Source organism: Vigna radiata, unplaced genomic scaffold (genome assembly GCF_000741045.1).
Source record: "Vigna radiata var. radiata cultivar VC1973A unplaced genomic scaffold, Vradiata_ver6 scaffold_7, whole genome shotgun sequence".
NCBI classification, from domain to species: Eukaryota; Viridiplantae; Streptophyta; class Magnoliopsida; order Fabales; family Fabaceae; genus Vigna; species Vigna radiata.
In genome coordinates this window covers 4,195,774-4,212,860 of record NW_014543262.1, presented here as the reverse complement: position 1 = coordinate 4,212,860, position 17,087 = coordinate 4,195,774, and the positions used below count along the sequence as shown (strand labels likewise).

General features: G+C 31.6%; 1 protein-coding gene across 3 annotated transcripts; it reads left to right on the top strand.

The window, feature by feature from the left end:
• The first annotated feature begins 1,421 nt into the window (after positions 1-1,421).
• On the top strand, positions 1,422-9,806 carry LOC106753690 (mitochondrial inner membrane protease ATP23). Of its 3 annotated transcripts, none has more exons than XM_022777695.1 (5): positions 1,422-1,590; positions 1,735-1,859; positions 2,984-3,121; positions 3,210-3,296; positions 9,346-9,806. In XM_022777695.1, the coding sequence occupies exons 1-5, from the start codon at positions 1,497-1,499 to the stop codon at positions 9,433-9,435; spliced, it is 534 nt and encodes a 177-aa protein (XP_022633416.1). In that variant the 5' UTR covers positions 1,422-1,496; the 3' UTR covers positions 9,436-9,806. The 3 variants fall into 3 exon arrangements, with proteins under 3 accessions (XP_022633416.1, XP_022633417.1, XP_014491030.1); XM_022777696.1 differs by lacking the exon at positions 9,346-9,806 and adding an exon at positions 9,276-9,317; XM_014635544.2 differs by having other exon boundaries at positions 1,423-1,590; positions 9,335-9,806.
• The last annotated feature ends 7,281 nt before the right edge of the window (positions 9,807-17,087 follow it).

Genomic DNA, 17,087 nt, shown 5'->3' with positions numbered 1-17,087 from the left:
TGTGTGTGTGTGTGTGTGTGTGTGTGTGTGTGTGTGTGTGTGTGTGTGTGTGTGTGTGTGTGTGTGTGTGTGTGTTTCGGGTATGGGTTGAGATCTCTTACTCAAAAATATTCAAAGTTATCCTATATACGAGATGGACTTTCTGATGGTCCTCCAAGGTTCAAGTTACTCAAAATATTCAAGTTACGTTGTTCGTTCTCTCTCCTTCTTGTATCAAAGACACTCCGACACTCAAATAGTTTGCATAATAATCTTATAATAAAAATTAATAATCAGAGTTAGTTACTTGACTTCACATTCAAAAATATATTTAAAAATATTATAATAAGCTTTCTATTTCGTCATATCTATTAATTACCAATATTATTTTCATTAATTTTCAATAAATGATTATTTTTCTCCTTAAAAATTATTATTACACAGAATTATCAATTAATGACTGGATTGATCATCATTTCCTCACTAAATGATTAACCGTATGATTTTTGATTCACCAAGTGATCGTATATATATATATATATATATATATATATATATATATATATATATATATATATATATATACTATAAAATAATATAATAAATATATTACAATTTTCTCATAATAATTACAAAATATATAAAATAAGATCATTTAAATTTAATTTTTGATGGATATATTACAAAATACATTTTAAAATAGTTCTAATACATTTATGTTTTATGTTTTGTCATCACAATCAATAAAGACAGTATTTTCTGTTTCAATTTTTTACATGTGGCTAACTTGATTATTAAAAATAAATAAAAATTAAAAATATTTATTTTGGATCAAAATAAAAGTGTTATTATTCTTAACTATGAAATTTATTTGCAAAGATAAATTATTTATTATGGAAAACATTGAAACTAATACATGATATTTGTTTTACACAAATAATTTATTTTGTTTAATCATTTCCAAACTTAATTTAATTCATTATAAAAAATATTTAATAATGATAATTTAAATTAATATAAGTAAGCTTTTCCATAATAATTTATTCATATAATAAGGATTATTATTTTAATTCAAAAGTTACATATAAAATTAATTAACTTTATAAATTATAAAAATGATTTATATTATTAAATATTAAACTTTGCTATTCAACAAAACCTGTGCATTGCATGGCGTAATTATTTATAGTTGTTAATAAAGAAAATAAGTCATTATATTTTTTACAAATATTTCATTAGTTATATAATAAATAAAATTTATTTATCATTTTTTAGAAGATTGATGATTTGAGAATATCATTTTATAATATTTTAATATCATATTACAGATAAATAATATTAAAATATTATAAAAAAATTGTCAAAAAATATTGGATACCCTAGTTTTAACCCATAACATTGATAAATAAATAAAATAAATAAACCCAAAAAGGTTTTAAGAAGGAACAGGCCTCTCTTTCTCAACAGGAGCCACCAACAAAACTGCATCTTTAAAGAAATCAAAGGCAGAGCAGGGAATGGAGGAAAACAATCTCTCCTCCTCTCACTTTCCCAGAAACAGCGGCTCAACTTTGGAGCAGTGCCAAAGCATGATTCATAAGAGTCTCCTTTGTATGTATCCATCAAATGTCAACACTCTCTGTTCTTAAACTCCAATTATTCACTCTCTTTACAAAATCTCTTAAAAAGAAGAAAACTTCTAATTTATATTATGTTGCGGATTCATTTGATTTGATTATTTCAGACATTTCTCAGCTCCGCAGGTGAGGTTCTTGAGGGAACAGTTAGAGAAAGCAGGGTGTCTCGTAGGAGATAATTTCATCAAAGCTGTTAAATGCAACGAGACCGGAATAGCCGGTGGTTACACTAAGGGTAAAGGGGTACTTTTCTCTTTCTCTCTTGGTAGTTTGGCTTCTACATGTTATTATACATGCAATTTAAATTGTGTTTATTCAATGAATGATGCATCACACACTCTTTTGAATATACTCTTCACTATTGCCCAGAAATTTATTGGATGTTACAACTTTTTACAGGGTCTCTCATTTAACAAGTACTCACGTGATTTTGTAGTTTATAATAATTTTAAGCAACAAGAAGTAACAGTTCTCTCATTTTATTTAGGTGATTTTTCTGGTGTAGTAGCTTAAAAAACTAAGTTACACAATTAAACTAAGTTGCTATAAGATATAATGCATGAACAAATTATACAATGGCATCAATCAAGGTTTTCTTTTGTTGATAGCCTTAATTAGGGTTTTCTTTATTAACATGAACAATTAATTTTAGTTTATTATGAGCAATTCTTTTGTTTAACATCAACAAATATTATTTTAAGTTGATATTCTTTTTTATTGTTCTCAACAACGTTGATTAGAAAGTGTGTGAGGTTATTTCTCAACCAACATTAATCAAAGTTTTTCTTGACCAATATTAACACAACAATTTCTGGATTGGTGCCAACTAGGATGTTTTCTTCAATGCCAATTAGACTTTTTTTTTCGAGTAATATAAGTTAGAGTAAATTTTTGGTGGATGATTTTTAGTTTTTTCAAAACCAATATCGGTGGGATTGTGCACGTCAACAAATATTTTCTGTTGAGGTCTTTTTATTGGTTATTTTTTCTCAATGCTTGAATGGTTGAAGTAGTAATTTTCATATTTGATATTTTTGAAGTTGTTGGTAGTTCAAACACTCTATTCAATTAAGATTGTATATATTTGAATTGCATTATTCAACAAATAAACATGTACAAAGTTAAACAGTTTGAAATGAAAGGAAGTCCAAATTTGATGTATTTGAATTTCTTTAAATTTTAAAATCCCTATCCAAACAGAATTAGGTTAATTATTACACAATACAACAATTTTTTGCTATTGACAATCCATGATCGGATGACATTTAAAAAATATAAAGTCGATAATATTATGCTTGATTGTGATAGTATGAGCATTGCAATGTGATAGCATCCTTTTATTACACTGGTGTATGACTTTGTCTCAGATAGTTGTGTGCTGCAACGAGATGGAATCTCAAGATGATGTTGACCAGGTGTTAAAGCATGAACTTATTCATGTATTTGACGACTGTCGTGCAGCAAACTTAGATTGGACAAAATGTGCTCACCATGCTTGTAGCGAGGTTCCTATCTAACAATGTGCCCCTTACCCATCTAATGAAGTTGATGGAGTACCTCCAATTAATTTTTCTCAATGATTATGTGAAACAGATCAGAGCTGGTCATCTAAGTGGCGATTGCCATTTCAAACGGGAACTTCTTAGATTAACTTCCTTGAAAATTCGAGGGCATGAACAAGTGCGTTGATTCTTTCCTTTCTCAGTATATACAAAACAATACTTTTATTTTCAGTGATACGAGTAGGATCTTGATTTTTTTTTCTCCTTTCCTTTTTACTATCTAAAGATTGAAAGTGTAAAGGATAAATTATTCATAAAAAGACTTGGTCTCAGTTTTTCAATTATTATTTGAGTCATCCATTAGTACTTTTGAACATCAACCACGAAGCAACTTCTTTATCCTCATCTTTGACAATAGAAAAAAAAAATATTCTTTTTAGGATAAGGGTTCCACTGTAACAAAATGTAAAGAACAAAGAAAAAATGAAGCAATGCTAGAATGGCACGCCCATTAGAAAGACCACGTGACTTGAGTGCGAAATGCCTTGGTTTTATTCCAAATCAAATGTTGATTCAATGAAATCTCCTTTAAGATGTATATATATGAGTTAACTCCACTTGAATAGATGGATTGCACATTGTCAAAAAAGGCTTCGGGTTTTTACCACCACCAAAGTGCCTAATAAATTAATGAATTCAACAAGGAAACATCAACAGATCAATGCTTAGTTTGAGCTTGCACCATGCATATCACACATAAAGGGAAATAAGTTTGCTTGGCTTTCAAACCTGCAAAGTGTCACCAATATGATAGGGTACCAGAAATAAGAAAGAACAATACAACTGAATAATCACTTTATTAGTAAAGAAAACAGGACTCTATCATAATGATATCAGTGCCTGAGTCAGGAAAGAAAATACAGAGCAGTAAGACAAGTGGAAAGTATCTCTAGTGTGGGTTCTCCAAGTACTTGGATACTTATTAAATAATGGGAGATGCTTAGTAAACTTATGTATTTGTTTCTCCCATTTAATAGCTTGCTTTTTAGGGTGGCTTCCCCAAGTGCTCTGAGTTTATTCATAATTAACTATTTTAGGGAGTGAGAAGTTGTTATGGGAGAGAGAATGTTATTGGAGAGGAATCGGAATTCTGTGTGATATAGTGGAATGGGGGATTGATTGGAGTTTAATGATATTCTGCCTTAGGGGAGGTTTCCTCTCATTCATCTTTGTATTTTCCTTCTTTTCCTTTTTGATCTGGTAGGAATTATCTGACCCCAATGATTTGAGTTCATCTTATGTTTTTAAGAGTGCAACATGTTCGAGTTAATGTTGCTTAAGAAAGCCACAAGCAATATTTCCATTGGATTAAGATAACAAAGAGGTTATCTATATGTGAAGGGACACTTTCAAGAGCTCAAGGAAGGAGTAGATGATTTAATTTATTAGATAGGACTCAGTCAATAAGTGAGTTGCTACACTTTAGGAGCAAGTCCATTTTTTATCCTCGTTTTGTTGAAATCTTGGTTACGTGGATGCTTTCTATTTTTTTTTTGAATCATTATAAACGTACCCATGCTATATTGAATAAAATATTCTTTTCCTTCATTCTGAGAACTATCCACCGTGTTCCATCTTTGCTCCTCTGTTACTTTACTTTTTCTTCTATATGCCTAACAAATTGGTATCTAGAGCAGTTTTCTTACGAACATGTGAAAATGAGTTCTGAAACAAATTTCTCCCAAGAAACACGCCCCTGTCTTTGATGGGGAAAATTATGATCTCTAGGCTGTAAAAATAGAAGCTTATCTGGAAGCTTTGGATCTTTGGGAAGCTATTCAAGAGGATTTCGAAGTACTTTTGTTGCCAGACAATCCCACCTTGGCCCAGATCAAAACTCATAAGGAGAAAAAAGCCCAGAAAGCAAAGGAAAAATCATGTCTCTTTGCTGGTGTTTCTACAACCATTTTCACCAGAATCATGACTTTAAATACAGCAAAAAAAAAATCTGGGATTATCTAAAGGAAGAATATGCAGGAGATGATAGAATACAAGGCATGCAAGTGTTGAACTTAATGAGAGAATTTGAGCTTCAAAGGATGAAAGAGTCTGAGACAATTAAAGAATACTCAGACAAATTACTTGGCATTGCTAACAAGGTAAAGTTACTTGGCACTAATTTTTTTGATTGTAGAATTATCAAAGGACAACAATGTCATAGATAAGTTGATGTTCAAAGGACACTTTAAATCCCTTTTCCATCAACTGACCTACACTTAGCAAATTTTGGTCAATGTTAGGTACATAAAGAGCATTTTAGATTGTTTTTGTACCTGAGCTCGTTGAAATTACTATGTTTCCTTTTCCTTTTGTAGAAATATAACTACCACTTCCTATTCTGACCTGAGACTTTAGTGGGCTTCAAGTCCTTGAATAGAGTTTTGTCATATGTCATATGGTTGGTACACTCACTGTCAATCAGCCAACATTCTGAGTTACTCTTTGCTGAAAAACATGTTACAGAAAAAATATGATCTTCCTCATCTTGCTCAACAACTTGGGCATCGTCTTCATGCTGTTGAAGTTTGCTTCTACAAATTACAACTTCATGTCCAAGCTGATTGCATTTACTGCACTTCGCGTCTGGTCTTTTCCAACATCTAAATGGTGGATGTCCCATTTTTCCGCAATGCTGATAGGGTGGATAATTTTTCTTTTTATCCTTGCCTTTGTTTGTGATGTTTTTACTGCTTGCTGGCTGATTCTTCTTGAAGTTTTTCTTCTTACTAATTCCAGCAACGTTATGCTTTGCTGGTAGAGCACCTTCAACCACATGCTCCTGTCTCATAAGCCTCCGTTGCTCTTGGACCTGTAAGGCATGTAACACTTCCGCCAAAGTGATCTTGGACAGATCCTTTGTGTTCTCTAGGGTGGTTATGGATGTCTCATATCTTTCTGGCACTGTTACAAGGATTTTTTCGATAATTCTACAATCAAAAAATTTGTGCCAAGTAATCTTACCTTGTTAGCAATGCCAAGTAATCTGTTTGAGTATTCTTTAATTGTCTTAGACTCTTTCATCCTTTGAAGCTCAAATTCCCTCATTAAGTTCAACACTTGCATGCCTCGTATTCTATCATTTCCTGCGTATTCTTCCTTTAGATAATCCTAGATTTTTTTTTTGCTGTATTTAAAGTCATGATTCTGGTGAAAATGGTTGTAGAAACACCAACAAAGAGACATGATTTTTCCTTTGCTTTCTGGGTTTTTTTTCTCCTTATGAGTTTTGATCTGGGCCAAGGTGGGATTGTCTGGCAACGGAAGTACTTCGAAATCCTCTTCAATAGCTTCCCAAAGATCAAAAGCCTCCAAGTTAGCTTCCATTTTTACAGCCTAGAGATCATAATTTTCTCCATCAAAGACAGGAGGTGTTGCTTGGGAGAAATTTGTTTCAGAAATCATTTTCACATGTCTGTAAGAAGACTGCTATAGATACCAATTTGTTGGGCGTATAGAAGAAAAAGTAAAGTAACAAGGGAGCAAAGATGGAACATGGTGGATAGTTGGGTACATTTATAATGATTAAAAAAAAAATAGAAAGCATCCACGTAACCAAGATTTCAACAAAACATGGATAAAAAGCGGATTTGCTCCTAAAGTGTAGCAACCCACTTATTGATTGAGTCCTATCTAATAAATTAAGACAGTTACAAAAACATAACTTTAACAATTCGCTTGAAACAAGAAATTAAGACAATAAATGAACAATAATGGGAAGAAGCAATAAAGACATAATAATAAAAGATCTTGAATTAAAGAAGTGAAGAGAATAGAAGGTGATATGGATTGGAAGGAGGCCCGCCACTTGGAGGATGGACCAACCCAAAAGGAGTGGTAGTTGCTGCTACTTAAACCAAGGTTCGAGATAAGACTAAGAGTTAGAACACTCTAAACTGGGTGTCAGTTTTTGCAAAAACCATATCTCATTCTCTTCCAAGGCTCGTATATCATTGGTCATTCCAACCAAAATCTTTTATGGCTTTCTTAAAATTCTTTCCTTATTGTTGCAAGTTAAACAAAATTTTGATGTCTAATAGAAAATTGTTTACTACTTACCGAGCAAGTAATAGGAAAAGGAGTACTTGAAGCATATTGAGCAGTTAAACTTTTCAAGGACTTTACATTTTGAATGATATGAGTAACAAAATCCTTATATCTTGTCGATGGAATTTTGTTTCTAATCCCTTCCCATTTTTGTATCCATATTATCTTCTTGCACAACCATAACAATAGCCCCATCAACTCCATGTGGAGACATTACCTTATCATCCCATCCGCACCACTTGTACTTATTCATCAACTACCCCAATAGCTTCATTACAGTCTCTCCACACAACCCCCTTAAAGTTGGGCCACTCATCTCCTTGCAAGGCCATTGATGCATTCGCTTTGCATCATAATTCTCCCATCCAATATCATGAATAGCATTCTCAATATCATAATTAATTTGAGGAGAATAAAGAGTGTTGTCCTGTGATCCAGCAAATGGATATTCATGTTCGTAAACTTTCACTTCTTTATGAGATTTCAAATCATACAAATTCCATCCCTTTTCCTTATAAGGGTACCCCCAAATACACACTTTCAACTTCTACTTGCCAATTTATCCCCATGTTGTTAATGATGCACATAACATAAACAACCAAAAACTTTTATGTTATCAAAATTAGGTGGTTTACCAAATAAATTTTCGTAAGGTCTCACTGACACATTGGATGATTGTGATTAATTAAATAAAATCTCACTAACACATGATAAACAACCAAAAACTTTTATGTTATCAAAATTAGGTGGTTTACCAAATAAATTTTCGTAAGGTCTCACTGACACATTGGATGATTGTGATTAATTAAATAAAATCTCACTAACACATGTTCAATCTAAAACTACATTGATAAATCACTCCAAAATTGAAGTAACCATGCCACATTCATAATATGTTGATGTTTTCTTTCCACTCCCATTTTGTTGTGGAGTATCTACAAAAGATGTCTTAAACACAATCTCATTCTTTAAAGAAATTCATGTAGGGAATCAAATTTGGCGTCATTGTCGCTTTGTACTTTCTTTATTTTTGTATCAAATTGTCGACTGACAAAGACAACAAAGTTCATAAACATAAACTCAACTACAGTTTTATTGTATACTGATGATGATTGCAAGAATGACATGGTAAAATTTATAATTGGTTGTGGGTAATTGCAAGATTGGTGACAACAGTGTTAAAATAGCTCAATGTGACAAAGATGAAACAAGAAAGAGTGTTGGAAGGATAAAAGGACGAAAAAAGGGATAATGGAAGGGAAAAAATAATCATGAAAACAAAGTGGAGTCCAGATGTCGTATATCTTGGCAGCGGGATGTTTGCAAGAATACGTTACAGAAAATGGTACCATTTTAGTGTTACATAGATATTGTAGTGATTTAGGTGCTGAACAACGAATAGAGAAGAAAAGCTTTGAATAGTATGATATTACCGATAATGATGTATTACAGTTAACCCTTATTTATTATACTAGTAATAGATTCCTAATCCTATGAAATATAGAGATAATTTTTCACATATTCTAAACATTTACTAGGATATATAGAAGCATGTTTTCTCTTATCTTGGTGATTTTGGTTTATGTGCCAAAGTTGAATGAATGATTGGTGGAACTTGTTCTTACACCTGCTTTATATATGAGGATTTGGTGGACATTAATTCATATCATAAATGCTGACTATTAATATTATAACTTGGTATATGATAGTTTTTTTTAAAGACCAAGGCAACCATTGGTCTGTAAATTATGATAGACTGTTTTTGTAGCTCAAATTAGAAACATAGCATAAATTGCTACACATTGGGGTTTTTGCTATTAATTTTACCACATCCATCAGAAACATGAATAAAGACAGAATAAACCAACTCTAGGCTATTGCTCTCATTGATTAGATATATCATATATTTTATAATTACTCGTGTTTGACTTTTGAACTGGAAAATAAAATGTTTCAAGGGTAGTAGTTGAAGTTTTTTACTTTATTCTCCTATTGCATTGCTTGTTACACTGTATGCATGGTCTGCAATTGAATTTTCTCCTTGCTTTTCAAGAGTTTAGACACTGCTTCTATTACTTGATCAGTACTGAACCAATGCAATGTAACTTGAAGGAATGCATCAGAAGAAGAGTTATGAAATCATTGTCTGCAAATCCTTATTGCTCTGGTGTGGCGAAGGCTGCTGTGGAATCTGTATGGGATGTTTGCTATAATGATACAGAGCCTTATGACAGACCTCTGTAAAAACTGCATGATTGTAACTGGTATTACTATACCATACCTGTATTGGGTACCATTTTGAGCTTGGAACCTTTAAGGTGATGATGGCAAACGTGGTTCAAATATAAGAATGAAGGTTAGCCAGCCATTTCAATGAGAGTTGCACTGGATCATATGTAAAAACTTAATTATAGTCTATATGCACTGTCATTCATAGATAAATGATTTCTGTAATAATGTTAGAAGTCAACCTATTAACAAGTTAATCGAGTGTACAAGTCCGGTAAGAACTGAGTATTGAGATGAAAATACGTGCTCAGATATAGAGCTACGAATCTATGAAAAATAATTCCAAGCGTGTTCACTGGGGACATGTTAACATGTTAGCACATTGATAGTTACAACTGATGTATTTATTTCGATTTAAAATTTTATAATAAAAAATGTGAAAATGTAAGTAAAAATAAAATAGCATTTTTCTAAATATTGAACATAAATAAAAATTTAATCAAAAACTCAAGTAGTTTTAGAAAAAATTAATTCACATCTCACTTATAGTTTGAGCCTCTTAACTGCACCTCCAAATATTCCAACTAGATCACATGGAAGGTGATAAAATGATTTATTTGCTCTTATCTTTTTCATTTGGTCTTTTTCCTACATTGGTTTGTATTCATTCTACCCCTTCCACTTAGTTTTTGTTTCAGATGCACTGCTAGAACACTTTTCAATTATCAGAAATTGCCTTGGACATACATTGTCTTGCGGTGTTGATTGAAGAGATTGATTTTTGTAACTATTTTTTTTTGTTAGTGTATGTTTATTGAAAAATACATTTAGAATTGCACAATTTCTTTTCTTTTTTATTTTCTGTAATGCACAATCTGGTATACAGTTTGGAATTTACAATTTTGAATATATATATATATATATATATATATATATATATATATATATATATATATATATATATATATATATTTCAGAATACAAATTTTGTAGATTTTAATTTTATATTTTATAATATACTTTATAGAATATAAATTTTATATTTTGAATTGTGCATTTTGGAATAGAAAACTTATTTTCGAATTGTCCATTTCAAAACATCTTTAGATTAAATAATTTGAAACTAAAGAGGAAAATAGTAAACTCAAGTGTAAATTTGAAATTTTAAAATTGATGATGGTGCAATTTGAAATTAAGGTGGTGTAAGAAGAAACTACTACAGTTGGAAAACTAGTTCAAATTGTCATCCATTAAATATTTCGGTCTACACTAGGCACCAAAGGTTGGGTAATTACTCTTTTTACTACTATAGTTTCTGCCTCCACTTCAATATGAATGTTCATGGTTAAATTGTGAAATTTGGAAACATGTTTCAAATTATATGGTCTGGAATGTAAGTATGACTAAAGTGCATAATTTGAAAATGGATTCTAGATTTAATTCGAAATATTTTTATGAATTTCTTATTTAAAAACTAAGGGAACATTTTATTTAAGAATAAGTAGTTTTTATTCTTCAAGAAAGAGAACATTTTAGTTGCAACGAATAATAACAATATGTAAATATTACAAAGATAACAAAAAATATTAAATTTTCCCAACATAATCAAATCTAGGAAAACTTAAACGAAATACTATATCTCGATCCAAATCATGACCAACGAGATAACAACAATTTTATCTTTTAGTACCAACCGAACTGTCGAGTCATTACATAATGAAGCAGCTTAATAAATAACACACAATACAACTATATTCAAACATAACACAATATATCACACATAATTTGGTCAGTCAATTTTACAAAGATTGAGTTATTTTAAAAAACAAACTAAGAAGTGAGTTTTAAGCATCGCTCTGATACCATATTAAAAAGTGAGTTTTAAGTCTAACTCAACCCCACATAATCGGCTTGTAAGGTGAAGTTTGCACCTCACTTGTATATTATAATTTGGTCTTAGCTCTAGTCGATATGGAAATTCTAACACTTATAAAATAAAATAGCAACAAAAATGATGCTTTAATTCTCTTCCATTTGAACCATAATGCAATTCACCATTTTTCTCCTTGATATTTGGGCTAGTATTCAATTAATATGGACAACAGTTGTTGAAGAGCTTCATTTGCTTTCCTTGATTTGACCCTTATCATAGGTCTTCCAAGTCCTTCAAGTGGATCATTTCCCTTGCTCTCGGTGGTTATTGGTTACTATCTTATATTATTTTCTGGTTAGCTCTCTCTTGCTTGTTTGTGCTTATACGATGATCGTAAAACTCGTGTTATTATATGCGAGCAGAAGATATTACAGATGATATTGTTGATGTCTAAAACAAGGAGATGTGTGGGAAAATCTTATGGGAGTTTTTGAAATGTATTTGAGACAATGATTTTATTTTAAATTTTCAATCTTTTAACGATATAATTAGAATGATGTTTACTTCTGCGTGGTTTTAATTTTGATACCATATTTAAATAAACTTTTTTAATTTCATTATTTCGTGGTGGTATTTGAAGTTGTGTATTTTAAGTTAACGAATGTCTTATAAACTACCTATGACATCCTGAACAAAGTGTTACAATTTCAACCTTGGGTCTTCAAACTGTTGATAGGGGGAACTAAACCTACCCTTTATATCTTTGTTTTTGATGATGAACAAGAAAATGGTTTTATAGTTTCTTGCATAACAAATGGTATAAAAATTGTCTTATCTAAATCTTCTTTGTGCTTGATATGAGAATTCATTTGTATTAAATGAATCATGTGTTAAAGTGATTAATAATCTCATTTTTGGATGAAATAATCGATTTAACGTAGTATATAAACTTGTTAGATTTCACCAGTTCACTTTGTATGCTTAAGAGGGGTATACTGCTTTGTAGTAATTGATTACATAAGTTATCTAATCGATTAAAATAGAAAGCAATGTCATTATATGTTTCATAAGTGATAAATTCTGTTTATAATGGAAACTGGATAGACAATTTGGTTAAGTATAGGATTAATAGATTACATAAGTTGTCTAATCAATTAAATTAGTTTACTTTGCTTAAATCCATTTCATTAATAGCCTGATCTATTATAACTATCAATGGAATCAATAACTAGCTTATGTGCTTATATAATCGATTACATGTTCAGAATAATCTGTTAAAACAGAAGCAAAAACTTAACTGATCACATAAAATCCTTAATCGATTATAATGCGTCAGGATTCAAAAAATTCTATATATTTGCGTCTTGAGTTCTTTTTCAAAACAATCAATTGCTATCACTTTCAAATACTAACGTTTACATTGAGTTTTGATTACAGGAGTGTTCAAGAAGAAATCTTGAGAATCAAGGCTACATTAGTTGCTTATACATCAAGATTCTTTCAAGAAAAGTGGCCTAAAGTTGTTTTGATTTGATATGCACTAAAGGAGACTTTAAGATCAGATTCATCATAGACAATCTATGTTTGTGTACCTGTTCAGGTTTGCTAGGGGTTGAGAGCTGTAAGTGTTCTCAATTATTGTAAGAGAGTGAGGTTATTCATCTCTTGTATTGCTATATTGATTTTGATTATAGAACCCTCTATATTTATGTAAACTCAATCAACTTTTAGTAGATTCCCTTCAACTAAGATTGTTGAAGGAGGACTGGATGTAGGTTTGTGATTAGCCGAACCAATAAAGATTGTTTGTATACTTTTTCTTTTTTATTGTTGATTCATCATTTCTTGTTTATCAATTTCAAGAAAATCAAAAATTTCACAATGATTTTGAAAAAACCAATTTTTTAAGACTTAATCCAATTGATTCCTCTTAACTTGATATAAGACATTTCTTTTCTTACAGAAACAATTAAACTGTTCTTTCACACATTGCGAAATGAATTTATAGAACTATTACTTATACATAAAATTCATCTTATTTAATACTATTATAACTATTTTGTAACATTGTTTTTCATACATTCAATTATTAACTTTCAATTTAATTCTTTATTTAAAAACTATTTAATCATTTATTCATAAATTATTTTATTTCAATACTATTGTTTAATCAATAAAATATATAATTTAAAGAATTAAATATATTTTTAGTCTTTTCAGATGCAAAAATGGAGTAATCTATATTTGAAACTTTGCTATATTTTAGTTTTCAAATTTTAAAAATAAATTATATAATCCTCTTAACCAGTGTTAATTTTTGTGTTAAATGGCTTTCAAATTGATATTTGAACTAAAATGTATAAAATTGATATTTGAATTAGAATGTACAAAAATAATATAAATAACTCAAACAACAACATAAAACGTCCGTTGACACATCCAAAAAAATTTAACGTAATTGAGTTAGAAAAAAAACTATATCTATTCATTATTAAAGTTTAAAAAGCCAAAACAATATATTTAACCCTTATTTAAATGTCAAATTATCCATAAGCATAGTAAAATTTTCAAACTACATAGCTTAGTTTACAACAAAATTAATATTTTAATATATAATAAATAATTATGATGTAATTGATATCGCAACATGCATCTTTTCTTTTTTTTTCTCTTTCTTTAAAAGTTTATAGCATATCTGACAAACATTCACTGATTTTTTTTATTACTTCAAACCAATTTGACGTTTGTTTAAAAAAAAAAAATTTAATACTTATTTTGGTCCCTTTTTTGGGAGGGTTTGTTCAAAGCGGTCCTCCTTTTATTAAAAAGTTCACTTAAATCATAGCTTTTGTAAAAACGGAGCAAATAGGTCCTTTTTGGTAACGGCGTTAACTTTGTTAACGGCAGAACTGCTAATATCTGATGATGTGGCATTGTTATGTGTTTTAAAAAAATAAAAAATTGTGACGTGTAAATTAAAATAGTTAGGGTTAAATTAAAAAATGAAATTGGGGTAAATAATCAGGGATTTGAATTGTTCGAATTAGGGATTGGGATTGAGAAAACTTCCTTCTTATGAAACTGTAGGGGTTCATGGAAATTGGGAATCAATTGCACAGATTGACAATACAATTTGAAAAATTAGGGTTCATTCACATTTAGGAAGCTTTCCCAATCTCAATCCCTAATTCGAACAATTGCACTTACATCGATTTCAAGTGGGATTTTCAAATCAGTTGAAACCTCACAACAACAATAGCTAGAGTTAGTGAGTGAGTGAGAGAAAGAGAGTGCGTGTCTGCAAATGATTGACTTGGATCTATGTTGAACTTCAACCTTGCAGTTCAATCTCAAATCCCGAACAACACCACGCCGAACTAAGATTGAAGCAACCTAACAAGAACCGAAGCAATTTCAGCACTCCTCAAATTTTTTGCTTCGGAATCTTGTTCTGCAACTCTTTCGCCAGGTCCTGCAAATTCCCAATTCCTTTCATGATTTTGAACACAATTTCTTTTCTTTAAATAAATTATTTTTGGCGTCATGCTTGAACATTGATTCCCAATTTCAAATTGTATTACCAATTTGTGCAATTGATTTCCAATTTCCGTGAACCCCTACAGTTTGAAGTTTTCCCAATCCCAATCCCTAATTCGAACAACTCAAATCCCTAATTATTTACCCCAATTTCCTTTTTTAATTTAACCCTAACTATTTTAATTTACACGTCACAATTTTTTATTTTTTTAAAACACATAACAATGCCACATTATTAGATAGGCTTAATACCTTCAATGGTCCTCTGATTTGTCAACTAATCTCATTTTGGTCCTCAAGTTTGCAACAGTCTCAATTTAGTCACAATTTTTGAAAATATGCACACATTGTATCCCATCCGTTAAGTGGTAGTAGACGGCGTTAAGTGTTGTCCACGTGTTGGAATGAGAATGTGGTGAGGTGTTTTTTTTTTTACGTGGACTGTTTAGTGGTGATGTGGCATCATCACCACAAGAGAAAGAAGGAGAACAAGACTTCAATGCCTGCAATAGCTAACAGTAGAAAACAGTGTATATTCCCCAACATCAAGACTTCAATATCCATTTACTTGCACCCAGAAAACACAGGTAATAAGAAGGAAAACAGAGGCAGAATCATATGTATCCCCTTTTCATGTCAGTTTTCATACGAAACAAAAAAAAGTATAAATTCTCCCTTGCAAGCCGTATAATCACTCCCTATCTCGAAACGCCCTTCACCTGTGATGAACATCTCATCCCTATCGAATGAACCCGAGCCAATCAACAACCCAAAATAACCATAATGAATAAACCAACTCATCCCCACCATTGCCCTGTGACCAGAGTAAAAGCCAAATATCAAGCATTACCATAAAAATAGAAAGGGTCAAAGCAGTAGAAACCTGATTGTTCGGTTTCTTTCTCCATCAAATTATCACTGTGTTTCGATTGAATCAGCAAAGGGAAACGTAGTACAAATTAAACCCATACATCCCAAATTAGCTAAAATTTCAAAACCCTAAATTGGAACTCATTGGAAATTCTCCGGTCCCATTTGTTGTCTCCTCTGCCGGAATAGATCTCTCGGTGCTGCCACCATCTCTTTGATGCGTGCGCGACCCAGAGAATCCTGTGAGTGTTGACAAGTCACCGGAGGAACGTTGGTCGGGACAGTGAGAATAATAGAGGCGAGCAACATCGCCGACGGCACTAGCGTTACCAAATAGGGATGGGAAGACGTCGGCGGTAACTCACCCTAGGCAAGCGTGAGAGGAGGAGAGAGAGTGGTTGGGACCGGCTTTGACTCCGGTGGCGGCTGCTGCAACTTCGGTGATATGAAAGCTGACCGGAGAGGTTGGCAAGCGCAAAGGGAGTGACTGCTTCAAATGCCTCCATGGCGCAATGGTTTTGATGATTGGGATGGTGGTCGCCGGTGACGTTTTTGGTGACGACACGATGGCTGTTGGGTGGGGGCAGTGTGGTTGTCGGAGGTAGATCCTCTAAATCCCTAAAGCTCCACAACCCTAAATCCCAATTTCTAATTTCTGATCCCATTTAACCCTAAATCCAATTCTAATGCCACATCATCAATGTTCCTTTTAATGAAACAGGACACGTAAAAAAAAATAACACCTCACCACATTCTCACTCCAACACGTGGACAATACTTAACGGTCGTCTGCTACCCCTTAACGGATGGGATACAATGTGTGCATATTTTCAAAAATTGTGACTAAATTGAAATGGTTGCAAACTTGAGGACCAAAATATGATTAGTTGACAAAACAGAGGACCATTGGAGGTATTAAGCCTTATCAGATATTAGCCACCTGGCAGCTCTGCCGTTAACAAAATTAACGCCGTTACCAAAAAGGATCTATTTGCTCAATTTTTACAAAAGCTGAGATTTAAGTGAACTTTTTAAAAAAAGAAGGACCACTTTGAACAAACCCTCCCAAAAGAGGGACCAAAATAGGTATTAAACCTTAAAAAAAATACGGTATCAAAACACTTTTAATTATTTGGTTTAATTTTCATTATTTCTTGTTTCAAATCCTTTTTTTGTTCGTTATCTATACAAGTAAAGAATATAGAAAAACTACAAGATTTCGGTTTCCGAAAACAATTTATTTGTTTTTTTTCCTGATTATCTTATTTGCAATTTTTATTCTCTTTAAAATAGGTTTAATTGGAAAAAAAGGTTCACAAAAGATGACTCTCTTTCTCCTATTAATAATAGTATCTC

Bases quoted from the DNA above. Each gene is read 5' to 3' on its own strand.
- LOC106753690 (XM_014635544.2), top strand. From the start codon at position 1,497: ATGGAGGAAAACAATCTCTCCTCCTCTCACTTTCCCAGAAACAGCGGC. The intron at 1,860-2,983 runs GTACTTTTCTCT...ACTTTGTCTCAG, and splicing joins GTTACACTAAGGGTAAAGGG to ATAGTTGTGTGCTGCAACGA. The intron at 3,122-3,209 runs GTTCCTATCTAA...TATGTGAAACAG, and splicing joins CTCACCATGCTTGTAGCGAG to ATCAGAGCTGGTCATCTAAG.